The following is a 12,444-nucleotide window of genomic DNA, read 5'->3' as shown; positions in this document are numbered from 1 at the left end:
CTCATGAGCATGCATGAAGGCCAACTACTATTCGAGAGAATCGAACCCTGGCTGTTCTAACACAGGAACTCAATTTCTGTGCAGGCGTGTTGAGAGGCAATGCACAAACCTCATGCGAGGAACGTGCGAACCACCGAGGAACGTGGGGGTTGGTGGGGCTCGAGCGTCGTTTGGCAGAAGCTCTGTCGTCTCGCGAGGAGCTTACCTTGACGTCTCTACTCGTTGCGATCGGCAAATAGCCTAAATCATACCAAAATCATAGTGGCTAGCTTCGATTGCTCATGAAGAAGCAACTGCAGTTATTATTGTTCGATGAACTCACGATTGCGAGCTGTGCGCCCCACGCAGCAATTGCGAAGCATCAGTCATCGGACACTGCACCGACAGCTGCCCCTCCAAACTGAAGTTGCGAGACGCTCTTCTTTGTCACCCCTCCACACCAAAGTCCCATCGTGCTTTCCTGCGTCATTTGCGCAAAACAACAAACCCCCACACGCTCTTACCCGCCGACACTTCACTACGACTGCATCCCCACCCAGCACACACACAATGGCCGACACAAATGTCGAAGCCGCCAAGCGCGCAGCCGGCCAGCAGGCAGTGGCCGACCATTTCGACGCCAACGCCTCGTACGTGGGAATTGGCTCGGGCACAACCATCGTCTACGTCGTTGAAGCCATCAAAGAGCGCTCTACCAACCCCGCGATCAGCTTCGTGCCCACGGGCTACCAGTCGCGACAGGTCATCATCAACGCCGGGCTCACACCACTCAGCTTCGACAGCCTGCCTGACGGCGTGATGCTCGATGTCGCCTTCGACGGCGCCGACGAGGTCGATCTGGAGCTGAACTGCATCAAGGGCGGAGGTGCGTGTCTGTTCCAGGAGAAGCTCGTCGCTGAGCGCGCCAAGAAGTTTGTCTGCGTCGCCGACTACAGAAAGAGACAGGATCGCTTGCTGACCAACTGGCCCACAATACCGATCGAAGTCGCGCCGCTGGCGCAGAACAAGGTTGCTGCTGCGCTGAGGACATTAGGATCGACGGACCCTAAACTGAGGACAACGCTGCTGGAGAAGTCGGGCCCGCTGAAGACGGATCAGGACTTCTACATCATCGATGCTGTGTTCCCACAGTTGTTGACGAAGAAAGATGTCGAGAATGGAAAGGGCAAGGGCGATGGAACTGACGGCACATGGGAGGTCAACAACATCGCAAAAGCTATCAAGAGCCTGACCGGAGTACTGGAGGTCGGCATCTTCTCTGGCCTGAACGGTCTAGACGCGCAAGCACTGAGGTCGAAGAATACCGAGAAGTCAGCAGTCAGCGGTGGGCAGGTTCCTGTTGCCGTTTACTTCGGCATGCAGGATGGCAGCGTAGTGGTCAGAACCGCCGATGGCGAGAAATAGGCAGACCCCGAGGATGAGTTCCGCACGCCTGCGCCTGAGATGCGTATCGAACCTTGGTAAGTGTGCTGGGCCGCGAGACGGGATTTAGGTGGGTGATTGTGTGTGTATACGTAGGGATGCGTCTGGTTGGGCCATTGCTAAGAAACAGACAGCGGTGTGCGCAAGAGTCTGAGTATGACTATAGCAAGACATGCCAAAAGGCGGATATCCTGATGTTCCCAAAGACTGTCCCCTCACAGGCGGTTCGTAGCTACGTTCCCAGAACCCCATGATTCTTCCAACATAGCGCACGCCATTCTTCGAGCACCGCAAGACTCAGCGTGATTCCACAAAAAATGACCCTCACGCTCTCCACAGAGTCGCTTCGGCGGTGAGAGTAGTAGCAAAGGAGAAGAAAAGAAAAGAGAGGAAAAACGCGCCACCTACCAAAGTCTCGAGCGCCGTGGAGGTGGAGGGTGCGGCTCCGCTCCTTTACCGCAGGCGTCTCACGGCACACCCACAGCGCGCAACAGAACATCAAGCGTGCTTCGTACTCGAACCTCGGCTCTGTCTCTGATGAAGTAGCGGTCTTGAAATGGATCGGAGCGCCGCGAGCCGCCGCCGCCGCCGACGCCGTGCATGTGTGAATGGCACCGTAGTGATGTGTTTGCTACTTTCCTTTCATCAATGTCGGAAATGCGATATACATAAACGACTTCGTTATTGAGATTAACAACAGTGAGGAACCGTTCCTTACTGCACAGTGCATCGAAGGAGTGGGGCGGAAAGGTCTCACGAGAAAATGGCGGCGTCACAACTACGGCCTGACGCCCTGCTAACACCACACGCACATGCCGAAACGACGGGTTTCGACTGGATATGTTGATTATGCTGTGAGATGTGCCGACTATATCATACTATCGCGAAGCGCAGCGAGCGCTTGTGGGCATGGAGCTAAAAAGTCAGCTCCCCGACCGTCGTCTTCAAAACGCCGTAGACATGCAGCCTGGCCGTGTCAAGGGGTATCTCTGATGCCCGTGGAACGCCAATAATGCTAGATAATGATCGCCATCCCTTCTTCTTTTTGTGCTTGCATGATAGCGTGACGTATGCGATCGCCCTCGAAGGTTACGACTCGCCTCCACCTTTCCTCCTCCTATTCTTCAGGTTCCTCCACACAACGGAATCTCTGCCCCGAACCCTACTCGGAGTCGTCAGCGCCATCCGGGGTCTTTGAGCTCCTGCTCTTGGTCTTGGAGCCTGATAGGCGACCGCGTGGTTTCTTCGGCGTGTTGCCCAGGCTAACATTGGACTTCCTCTTCCTGCCACGTCCGCTCGTCGGGATCGATGCGGACCGCCGCGCATCATCGCCATTCTCTGTCGGTGTCTCGTAGCCGGCGTCCATCAGAGCTGCGTCAAGACCATCTTCATCTTCGCCGACCTTGACCTCCCGGTCAACGTTCAGCAGCTCAGAGAAGTCGTAGCAGCACTTGATCATGGCTTCTCGGCTGTCTAATGCACTCATGTACGGGATGAGACGGTCCCAGAGGTCCTTACCGGAGATGAAGTTGTTGCGCTGAGCAGGCTTTGTATACTCTTTCTGAGGGATACGATTACCGTACTTGTGGACGTTGTAGCAGCGACGAACGAATGTGCGTGTCTCCCAGATCATTTGCAGGACCATACTGGCAGTCGCAAACTTTCGCAATCGGTCATCGCTGATCTCGAGAGGCATAGGCTGTGATGGCGTAGGGCTGATGGGTGCCACAGACTGACCCATGCTCTGATCGATGGCCATAACTTGCAGCTCTTCATCGAGCTTGGCCGACACAAACGAGTGCGGCAACGCAGCTTGTTGTGGCATTTCCTTGTCGATCTCACCGGCGACCAGAGGACCTGCGTCCTTCAGGACTATGGCTTCCGCCCTGTCGATGAAAGAAGCGACCATGTCGAGAGTGGTGAAATCAGCCAGACCCAGGTTCTCAAGGCAGAATCGGGTGAAGAGTACAATGTTTGGCATTTCGCCAGTCGTGTCCAGCTTGGCGAAGTCAAAATCGAGCTGCTTGGAGAGATTATCGACGAACTTCTTGAATGTTGCCTTCTTACCCCCCTTCAAGGCATCGAATAGATGAGCAAGCTTGGGACTGTGGCTCGACTCGAGCATGCCATGCGGGTCCTTGAAGACATCGCACTGGTAGTCGTAGGCAATCCGAACGGCCTGAACGTACTCTTTCTCGAGGTACGACTCCTGCTTCTCGTGAATTCTCTTATGCTCCACGGCAGCAACATGTGCGATGTTCTTGTTCATGGATGTTGACAAGGCGACAAGAGCGGCACCGCACTCCTTGGGATGCTCCAAGCCCGCTCGGCTGATGCTCGCGATGATGTTCGTTGCCGATTCTGCCAATGCGTTGCCGTTCTTCAAAGCAATATCCTTAAAGCTTTCCAAGAACTGTTTAGCCACGTGCGTGGTAGCAGCATCTGTCGCTGTTGCCGAGTAGGACGACTCCAAGCGTGCCGATCCATGCACAGCGCCCTCACCAACGGCAATCGCTGAACCCGTCTCTGAGCGACGCTCGGCTTGTGTGAAGTACACCTCGAAGGTGGACAGTACCGCAAGCTTTAATCGGTCGGTGTCTTCATTGATGAAGACAAGCTTGATCAGTGTCTCGATATCCTTCCGCATGAAGAGCTCTGGAGCTTGCTGACAGATGCCACCCACACTACGCATAGCGTGCTCCCGAATGTCCATACCATAGATCTGCATTGTGAAAGGTCGAATTGTGTCGAGAAGCAGGGAGGACACCGAGGACGAGCCTTTGATTAGGGGAGCCAGGTCCTCTGCTTTGACCTTCTTCTGAGAGATCGTATTGCGCGCATAGTTTGCGAGTCTCTCCATGAATATGGTCGTGTGCTTATCAAAGAGGCAGACGTTGCCCAGTGTTCCAATCAAAATGATCAACGCACAAACACTATTAGGTTTCGCCACTACTGCTTCTTTCTTGCTGGGCCCCACAAAGTTCTGCTGTACGATACACAGGGAACTGTGGATGCTGGTAAATAGCTTGGCCAGGCCGAACTCGACAAGCGGGCAGATAGTCCACAAGCAGTGCGCAACATCAGTCAACGTGTCGCGACTAGTGACATGAGCGTGAACCGCCCACTGGGCGAGCTTCGTGAGCATACTCATGAGATTAGCTCGCACATGCTCCGCAAGCTTCGGGTCCAGAAATGGCAGCGCTGGGAACACGTAACGGAAGATCCTAACAATGGGCTGAATGATCGCCAGCTCGGTGGTTTGCTTGGGTGCGATGAGGTGAATTTTGAGATCGTCGACTTGAGCCATAGTGAACAAGGTCGGATCAATCTTGGCGAACACACTCAGGGCGTACAGTATCTTTGCTTGCGGGGACCGTGCACCGGTCGTGGAGTCGACCTCGATAGCTTTGTCGAACATCTCGGCGATAAGCTCTTTGCACAGGCGGACGTTCGACTTTTTGGCTTTCGCCTCGTCGGAGAGGGCATAGACGAGAAATTTCTCAAAGCACTCGAGTAATGTCGGCTGCCTGTGTATCGTCTGAATAACATCCGCGAGTAGGATGGCCCTGTGGGCGCGGTCCAACTTTACTTGATGCTCATCAGTACGTGTAGCAGACGCTAGGGGCGTCATCCAAAGCTCCTCGAGAACACCACGGCTAAGCTCTGCTATAGCTTTCTCGTCATCCTGTGATGGTAGAAGAAGTGCCTTGGCGATCTGGAGTCTGTTCTCCCTGGATGGTGTACTGACGTAAAGCCCTTTCAGTAACTTGATGGCTTTCTTTTTGGGCCCGTTCGACGGGTCGGTAGTCAGGATAAGAACATGACCCAAGAACGCCTTTTCGCGGCTAGGGTCGCGCTCTAGACATTGTGCAACTAGGCCAAGGGTGTGTTCACGGACCATAGGCGAGGCGTCTCGCAGGGAAGCCACTAGACTGACCACCATATTCTCATCGACGACACGAGGGTCCTTTTCAATCAGTTGCTCTAGACCGGTCATGCCTCTCGACCGCAGCTTGGAGGAGACCTTGTCTTCGGTGGCTGTCCGCATGAGCCCAACGATGTAGGGAACGAACGTGCAAAGTGGAGCTTGCGACGTGACAATGCCAGCTGCTAGCTTGGCCTGGTTTTCGGAGACCTCTTGGGGTTTGCTGAGGAATTGGTTAGTGTTCCGCTTTCGCGCTGATATTTGGGCGGACTCACTACTTGCGTTCCAGCCATCGCGGATCTGCAAGCATGGCTTCCAAGTTCCGCTGCACCTCGATCAGTCGTGAAGGTACGGCATCCGGGGAGCTTTTCTCAAGCTTGTCAAGCTTCTCTCGGACAGCATCGAGCCAAAATGTGATGTGACAACCAGTCACAGACTCCAAGTGGAGATCCTTTTGATCTCTCCGGAGCTCCAGGTAGCTGCTCAGTGACTCGATGACCATGCGATATGGACCACCAAACTCGTACAGGTCGATAGCACTGATTCCATTCTTGTCATCAAAAACGTCCTCGGCAAGGCGATCGAGTTTAGCGGAGAGCTCGGATTGCGACGAATCGAGGCCCCGCTTCAGCTGCCTCAAGCGATGCTTGAAATCGATGACACCACACCCCATCTTCGCCAGGGTGGAGAGAGCCATGTCCTTGTCAACAACAGTATGCTTTGTTGCATTCTCTGCGCTCACCGTTGCGATCATTCGCGCCAAGAAGCTCTGTAGAAGTATGGTAGCCGCGGGCCATTCAGGCGAGCCCAGCACATTCAAGAAGTCTTCTATGAAGAGGTCCAGCAGATTGCGGAACGGCTTATCTCCGGTCTTGGAGACGTTCGAAGCTCTGTGAATGAGGCTTCCAGTGATTGTGTCTGCAATATTTCTCGCATTAGCAGCCAAGAAGCTTGCACTCTGACCAGACGCGCCGGTCTTGCTCTTGCGCTTCGACGTCAGCGATGCCGATGCGCTAGGTTCGTAATCGCTGGCCAAGTCTTCGTCTTCAGGATGATTCTCCCTGTTATCGGACATACGGTTGATCCGTGATTCTTTGTTCATTGCCGCAACTTGCACAAATCGCATGAAGAGCGCAGAGATGGACATGACAGGCATTTCGCGCGCAGACTTGAATTGTCGGGCGCTGGCCTTCTTGTCGGGCAACTTCTCCAGATTGCTGAGGATGCCATTTAAGATGGAAGGTCGTTGTTCGGTATGTCGAGCAAATATTTGCGCAAGGACATCCATGGCCTTCTGTCTGAAAGTTTCAAACGCCTTGATGCCATACACCGAGTCCTTCTCCGAATCACTGTTCTGTTCGACGAGAAGCCCCACAACCAGATCTTCCAAGATGTTCAGACCACGCTCTGGGAGATTGACTTTGCCAATTAGGGTAGCAAAGCGGCTCAAGACGGTGCCGCAGCCTCGGAGGACGCTGAGAAGTTCCTTCCTGCGTGAAGTTGCAGAGTCAAACAGAGTGTCGCCGCGACGTGCTTGGATTACAGGGACGATGCATTCGTTACGTATCACCTTGATCAGGTCAATGATGGCGCTGACCGTATCTTCAGGCCGTAACCGATAGTCATCGCGACCGTCGATCATAGACGTCAGCATAAGGTTTGAGGCCTGGAGAGCAGCTCTGGCTTTGTCGATGCCATCAGACCAGTCCTCGTCTTGTGGAAACAGGGTGAGCTGGCCTGCGCAAGTGATACTCGGGTCCAGCAATTTCTGGATTTGAGAGACTAGATCGACTGATAGCTCAGCGAAACGGCCAAGGTTATTGACATTCGCCATCTTGTCAGACAGACGATCCATTGCTCGTGGCTCCATGACGTTCATCTCGCCGTCTGCTATCGATACTCGTGTAAAGCTGCCAGTCGCGTCCAGGTCGTCCCTGTCTTCGTTCAGCTTGATCACGAGAGCCTCCAAGTCCTCGATCTTGCGGTCGGCAATCTCTCGCTCATGTGGCCTGAGGACCGATGTACTACCGTCAGCCTTCCTGTGCGATGAGGGTGCGCCAACCGCGATGTGGTCAAATCGCTGGTATTCTTCTTTTCTCACGGCGGCAGGTTTGATCACCACGGCGGGGCCAGGACGCAGCGGCGTGCTGCTGGAGACAGACGAGAGTGCGCTGGACGGGTATGGAATTGCGGCGTTCTGAGAGTGTGCGGTGTCTTTGGGAGTGTGTGTCTGCGAGGTGGTTCGAGGCAGTGGCGTGGCTTGCTGTGGAGGCTTGAGGCTGCGAATCGGCTCGTCCGTGCTAATACCGAAAGCTGTCGCTGTTAGGTCACGGTGTAGTAACTGGTCTAGTCCACTCACAAGAGTAGGCAATATCGGTGTTCTTCAGCAGCATAGCCGCAAAGGGACTCAGCAAGGACGTGGTTCGCGAGCTCGGGCCATTGGCTTGCTTCGTGGGGCTTTCGGGGGGCGGGGTTGCGAGCTGGGGTATGGACTTGAAGTTGCTGGCTATCGTCAGTTGCCGCATCTAGACATGGTAGGTGAAGTCACTCACTACTCCGGCAGCTCTTCAGAAACCAAGAGGCCGCGAAGCTGGCTGAGGGTGCTGCTGAGATGTGTAGCAGCGGACTGGCCGTTGATCTCGCTGTTCAGCATTCCAACCGCCCTCTTCGCAGCTTGCTGTTGTTGGTGGGTGAGGGTGGAGGGCGGCGTGGGAGGCTCGGCAGAGGGGAAGGGTATGATGTCTGGTCGCTGTCAGTCTATCGATCCATGGCAGGTGAGAGAGCACGCCGCAGCAATGCCTCAGTGACGTCGAGTTACACACCGAGCGAGAAGGGAATGATGGATGTGAAAGGCGAGTATGGGATCGCCTCATCCACCGTCGGCGGCGGCCGGTAGGGCATACCCTGGTGCTGCATATTGTGCCAGGCACCGTTGTAGTGCCCGTCCATCATATCTCTCCTCGGCGCAGTGACCGCCGTGGGGAGCTCGGTAGTCAGGCAAACGCCGATGATGGATGGCCGGAAGGGAATGAAAGGGTCGCTATGGCGGCAGTGGGAAGCACATGGCCGTGGCAGAGCTCGTTCTCTCCCGCGAAGAATGCGCTCGGACGGCAAGCAATGCAGAGACGCCTCTTCTGCCGACGCAGATGAGATGATGCGGCTGCTGGGGTGGGCGTATTCAAGACGCGTCTGACCGCCTGCCCCATTCGTCAAGCGGGCCTGCAGGGCAGCTTCCGCGGCTGATCTATCTCCGCGAACTTTTTGGTTTCCCACATCTCCAACTTCACCAATCAGTCGCCCACCACCGGCCACAGCACTCCAAAATGGCAGCTATCGGCTCTCTCGTCTTCTGCACCGACTGCGGGAACCTGCTCGACGGCAGTGCAGGCAAACAGAACGTCATCTTGACCTGCACCGTTTGCGGCGCAAACTGCAAAGGTGGGCGAGCACGGTAGCAGACAGTCTGAGACGAGCATGGACTGACCGAGTGCTGCAGATACCTCATCAAAGACCGTCATCACTGTCTCCAAGCCAACCGCCTTCCCCTCGGCCCTGCGCGCAAAGCGGTCCGAGGTGCAGACGCTCTCCGAAGACGACGTGAACACCACCAGTGTCATTGCCCAGCGCTGCGAAGAGTGCGGCCGCGAGGAGGTGCGCTATTACACACAGCAGCTGCGCAGCGCAGACGAAGGGTCCACTGTCTTCTACGAGTGCGACTGTGGTCACAAGTATGCTTCGCTCGTCTCTGTCATTTCCAAGAACCACGCTAATGCTGCCGTGCAGATGGAACACCAACAACTGAGCGGATATTGCTTTTTCCTCTAGACCCATTTTGATAGCAAACGCCTTGTAGTCATGCACGCACCCAAACGATACCCAATCTAAGCCGCAACAGCCGTGGCCTGCGAGGGGATGATGGCATACTCCCTCTCGCCGTTCTTCTCAAACTCAGCCATGTCGAGCGCCACAATACAGCTATCACGTACAACCTGCTCTGGATCGTTCAAGAACTTGCGCAAAGTGTCTTCCACGCCCTCCTCATCGCCGAGGCTGCCGAGCGCCTCCGCAGCCTCATGGCGAACCATGCTCGCCTCCGTTGTGTTGCTCAGCGCCTTGGTCAAACTTGGAATGGACGCGGGATGCGACAGCTGTCCAAAGACGAAAGCGATCTCGTGACGGAACAGCGCTGAAGGGTCGTCAAAGCCACGGGCAAGAGCCTGGACTGCCGGGACTGCGGTGGGCAGATCAGGCGGTGACGAGAGGTCGCGCAGCGCGAACATGGCCCTGTAGCGCTGAAACAGAGGCAGCTTGGTGTCAAGCAGGGTGTTCTCGAGCTCAGCAATGGAAGGCTTGTCCGAGGACTGAGGCATTGGCGGCGCAGGGTCGATGGATGTGAAGTCACTAACACGATCAGTACCCACACATGCGCGCTCTCGTACAAAGTCAACATACCTCTTCTTGATCTTCTCCTGGCCCTTCTGCAGCCCATGATCCCACTCAATCCTGTCCACTGCAATATCGCAAGTCTCAGTAATAACATCCGGCTCATCCTTTGCATCCCTAAACTGCCTCAACAAGTCCAGACTCCCTTTGTCACTCAGCGCACCAAGCGCCTCGGCAGCCTCGTGCCTGCACATGGCATCCTCCTGCTTATCCATCAACACCTGCCTCAGCGGCGCAATTGCAGCATCGTGGCGAGACTGGCCGAGGCAGTACGCAAGCTCGTGCTTCAGCAGCGCAGACGGCGATCCAAAGCCAGCGGCAATCGCCTCAATTGCGGGAACCGTTTCCTCGCTCGGCGGCTGCAAGGAAGCGAGGTACTTCAGCGAGAAGAGGGCGCGGAAGCGGCGCGCGAGAGGCTCCTGCTCGGAGGTGAGGATGCTGCGGAGCTGGGAGACCTGCGTGGTCTGGGTATCCTCGGGCACGGTCATAGCTGCGGTTTGAAGGAGTGTGTGGAGTCGAAGCCTAGAGAACGTGAAGTAGAAGAAACTCGGCGGTGATCGCTGGGCTGTTTCGTAAGATGCAAATCGAGGACAAATTCTAGTGGGGCTGCGCCGCGCATCGTATATCGGCGGGGTATCAGATCTTTTCTTCGATCTAATCTAATCTCTGCTCGACCGCGTAAAGAGCCTCGTGACCACGCATCACGCTAAGCCAGCCACCGAGTTCCGAGTCCATTGTTCAGGGTTCACGCGCAGCAATGGCCCGGGGTGAAAGCACCGTCTTTGGTACCTGATGCTCAAAGGCGAATGCTCCTGCCTATTGTTCCAGTCCCGCTTTGAGGGTGGGCTGACTGGCATTCACCCTCACTGTCACCGGTGGCACCTTCCACAATAGCTATTGTCAACCTCCGCGCTGCTCCCGCGCGTCTCGAATCACGACTCCTACTCGCATTCTTCACTACGACAATTCACGACACACGACTCGACTCAGCCTGCCTGCGCAGGTGACACCGCACTATGACGATCCTCCATGACTATGCGATTAAGGTGTGGGCCTACATCAGCCCTCGGAAGACGCAGAAAGCTCGAGAGAAGCCATTCCAGTTCAAAGTCCCCGCAATCCCCACCAAGCCAAGCTTTAAGCAGCACCGGCAACCCCCACAGCAGCTATTGAGCCCACCAGACCGGGATCTGAGCCCAGAGTCGCGCGTGAACATCTGGCAAACACGGACACCTAGCCCTGGCAGCGATGTCGACATCACGCTGGTGCCCATGTCACCCCCGGACTCCGTCGTACGGTCACCGGAGGGCCACGATGGGTTCGAGGGCGACACGCTGTTCAATACGTCACCTATATCGCCAACTTTCAACAAAAGTGACTACCAAGATGTTGAAGTCGACGCTAACGACGACACCATCGTTGTAGATGACGGCGGCTACCTCGAGACCCACAAGGGCATTAGCTTCGACGAGCGTCTGCTTAAGCAGCAGAGGCAGGGACAGGAGCTGCAAGGCGCAGGCTGGCCTGAGGACGCCATCTTTTTATTCCAAAAGATCAACAACCGCGGATACGAACCCATCATGCCCATCGAGTGGGTAGACGACTTACCCAGCTTGCCTGCAGACCTCTTCACAGAAGTACCAGACAAGCCGTTCATCAAGCCAGCGTTGGGCACGCACTACCACGGTACGTTACCTCCATCGCTCTCCATTGCGTCGCTAACAGACCGCAGCACAACTAGCACTCTCCCCTCTACTCGACCTCGGCGCCTACGTCCGCGACTCGATCGTAATCCGCGCGCCCAGACGCCAACCGCAATACCACGTCAAGCGCGCGCTGACAAAGTACACCAGCTGGGCCATGAAAGACGGCAATGTCGACGCTCACTGGTCCACTCTCCCGCTCTTCGAAACCGTCACAGTCAGCAAAGACGTCCCCAGCACAGTCCTCGAATCGCGCACCCTCGCCAAGCTTGGCGCCCTGCACTCACGCTGGGAATCTGCGCTCGCCGCGCGCGCTACCACATCCTCCTTCACCTCGTCATCGTCCACAAGTCTGGAAGTCCCGACCCTTTACGGTGTCTCAGCGTCCCACACCATCATGGCGTTTGTGAGTTACCTGCCGCTGTCCAAGGAGAACCGCGCGCCAGGCTTGCGGCTCATTGCCATGTTTGATTTTGGGAAGGAAGGGTTCGATGTGTGGAATGCGCTCGCGGCGGCGATTTTTGTCGTGCATTGCCGGAACAGGATGGTGCAGTTGAGAGAGTATCTGCCGGAGCCAGAGGTCAGGGTTGAGGATGATCCCGATGTCTAGAGAAGTGCGTGCTGATCTGTGTGAGAGACGGACAGGGAGGGGAGAGCATCGTAGTGGGTGGTCGCCGCATGGGTTTGGTCTCTGGCGTTTTTTGTTCTGCTTTGTCGGCGATATACCCCTATACCCTGCATAATACCAATACCCTGTATTATCTTGATCGAAGGAGAATGTGGTGAGATCCGCAGTAAGACATGCGAGGATGCTTTGCCAGCAATCGCTTTTAGTTGTAGTTATCGATACCCACTATCACATCAGGACTTTCAATCGCAATTCATCACCCCTTTGACTTTTCAAAACGCGAGTAACGTTCGAGAGCAAGAAACACATATCAATTGATCGTC

At 55.5% G+C, this 12,444-nt stretch overlaps 5 protein-coding genes across 5 annotated transcripts; 3 read left to right on the top strand and 2 right to left on the bottom strand.

The window, feature by feature from the left end:
• The first annotated feature begins 218 nt into the window (after positions 1 to 218).
• M421DRAFT_424940 (ribose-5-phosphate isomerase) lies at positions 219 to 1,862 on the top strand. Its single transcript, XM_033593921.1, has one exon. The coding sequence runs from the start codon at positions 550 to 552 to the stop codon at positions 1,402 to 1,404; it is 855 nt and encodes a 284-aa protein (XP_033444556.1). The 5' UTR covers positions 219 to 549; the 3' UTR covers positions 1,405 to 1,862.
• Positions 1,863 to 2,245: 383 nt separating this feature from the next.
• M421DRAFT_424939 (uncharacterized protein) lies at positions 2,246 to 8,470 on the bottom strand. The gene is made up of 5 exons (XM_033593920.1): positions 8,170 to 8,470; positions 7,900 to 8,089; positions 7,707 to 7,849; positions 5,623 to 7,660; positions 2,246 to 5,570 (listed from the first exon to the last, which is right to left on the bottom strand). The coding sequence occupies exons 1-5, from the start codon at positions 8,294 to 8,296 to the stop codon at positions 2,585 to 2,587; spliced, it is 5,484 nt and encodes a 1,827-aa protein (XP_033444555.1). The 5' UTR covers positions 8,297 to 8,470; the 3' UTR covers positions 2,246 to 2,584.
• Positions 8,471 to 8,670: 200 nt separating this feature from the next.
• Positions 8,671 to 9,149, top strand: M421DRAFT_8949 (uncharacterized protein; the record flags this gene model as incomplete). The annotated part of the gene is made up of 3 exons (XM_033597771.1): positions 8,671 to 8,785; positions 8,844 to 9,075; positions 9,131 to 9,149. The coding sequence occupies 3 exons, from the start codon at positions 8,671 to 8,673 to the stop codon at positions 9,147 to 9,149; spliced, it is 366 nt and encodes a 121-aa protein (XP_033444554.1).
• Positions 8,997 to 10,411, bottom strand: M421DRAFT_424938 (deoxyhypusine hydroxylase). The gene is made up of 3 exons (XM_033593919.1): positions 9,800 to 10,411; positions 9,131 to 9,748; positions 8,997 to 9,075 (listed from the first exon to the last, which is right to left on the bottom strand). The coding sequence occupies exons 1-2, from the start codon at positions 10,276 to 10,278 to the stop codon at positions 9,229 to 9,231; spliced, it is 999 nt and encodes a 332-aa protein (XP_033444553.1). The 5' UTR covers positions 10,279 to 10,411; the 3' UTR covers positions 8,997 to 9,075; positions 9,131 to 9,228.
• Positions 10,412 to 10,481: 70 nt separating this feature from the next.
• Positions 10,482 to 12,381, top strand: M421DRAFT_424937 (uncharacterized protein). The gene is made up of 2 exons (XM_033593918.1): positions 10,482 to 11,476; positions 11,523 to 12,381. Exons 1-2 carry the CDS (start codon positions 10,807 to 10,809, stop codon positions 12,101 to 12,103), a joined length of 1,251 nt encoding a protein of 416 aa, XP_033444552.1. The 5' UTR covers positions 10,482 to 10,806; the 3' UTR covers positions 12,104 to 12,381.
• Positions 12,382 to 12,444: the final 63 nt, after the last annotated feature.

This window comes from Didymella exigua, assembly GCF_010094145.1.
Source record: "Didymella exigua CBS 183.55 unplaced genomic scaffold M421scaffold_40, whole genome shotgun sequence".
Lineage (NCBI taxonomy): Eukaryota > Fungi > Ascomycota > Dothideomycetes > Pleosporales > Didymellaceae > Didymella > Didymella exigua.
This window is presented reverse-complemented; position numbering and strand designations above follow the sequence as displayed.

Bases quoted from the DNA above. Each gene is read 5' to 3' on its own strand.
- M421DRAFT_424938 (XM_033593919.1), bottom strand. From the start codon at position 10,278: ATGACCGTGCCCGAGGATACCCAGACCACGCAGGTCTCCCAGCTCCGC. The intron at 9,749-9,799 runs GTATGTTGACTT...TGATCGTGTTAG, and splicing joins CAGGAGAAGATCAAGAAGAG to TGACTTCACATCCATCGACC.
- M421DRAFT_424939 (XM_033593920.1), bottom strand. From the start codon at position 8,296: ATGGACGGGCACTACAACGGTGCCTGGCACAATATGCAGCACCAGGGT. The intron at 7,850-7,899 runs GTGAGTGACTTC...GACGATAGCCAG, and splicing joins TCTGAAGAGCTGCCGGAGTA to CAACTTCAAGTCCATACCCC. The intron at 5,571-5,622 runs GTGAGTCCGCCC...CCAATTCCTCAG, and splicing joins CGATGGCTGGAACGCAAGTA to CAAACCCCAAGAGGTCTCCG.
- M421DRAFT_424940 (XM_033593921.1), top strand. From the start codon at position 550: ATGGCCGACACAAATGTCGAAGCCGCCAAGCGCGCAGCCGGCCAGCAG.
- M421DRAFT_424937 (XM_033593918.1), top strand. From the start codon at position 10,807: ATGACGATCCTCCATGACTATGCGATTAAGGTGTGGGCCTACATCAGC. The intron at 11,477-11,522 runs GTACGTTACCTC...AACAGACCGCAG, and splicing joins GTTGGGCACGCACTACCACG to CACAACTAGCACTCTCCCCT.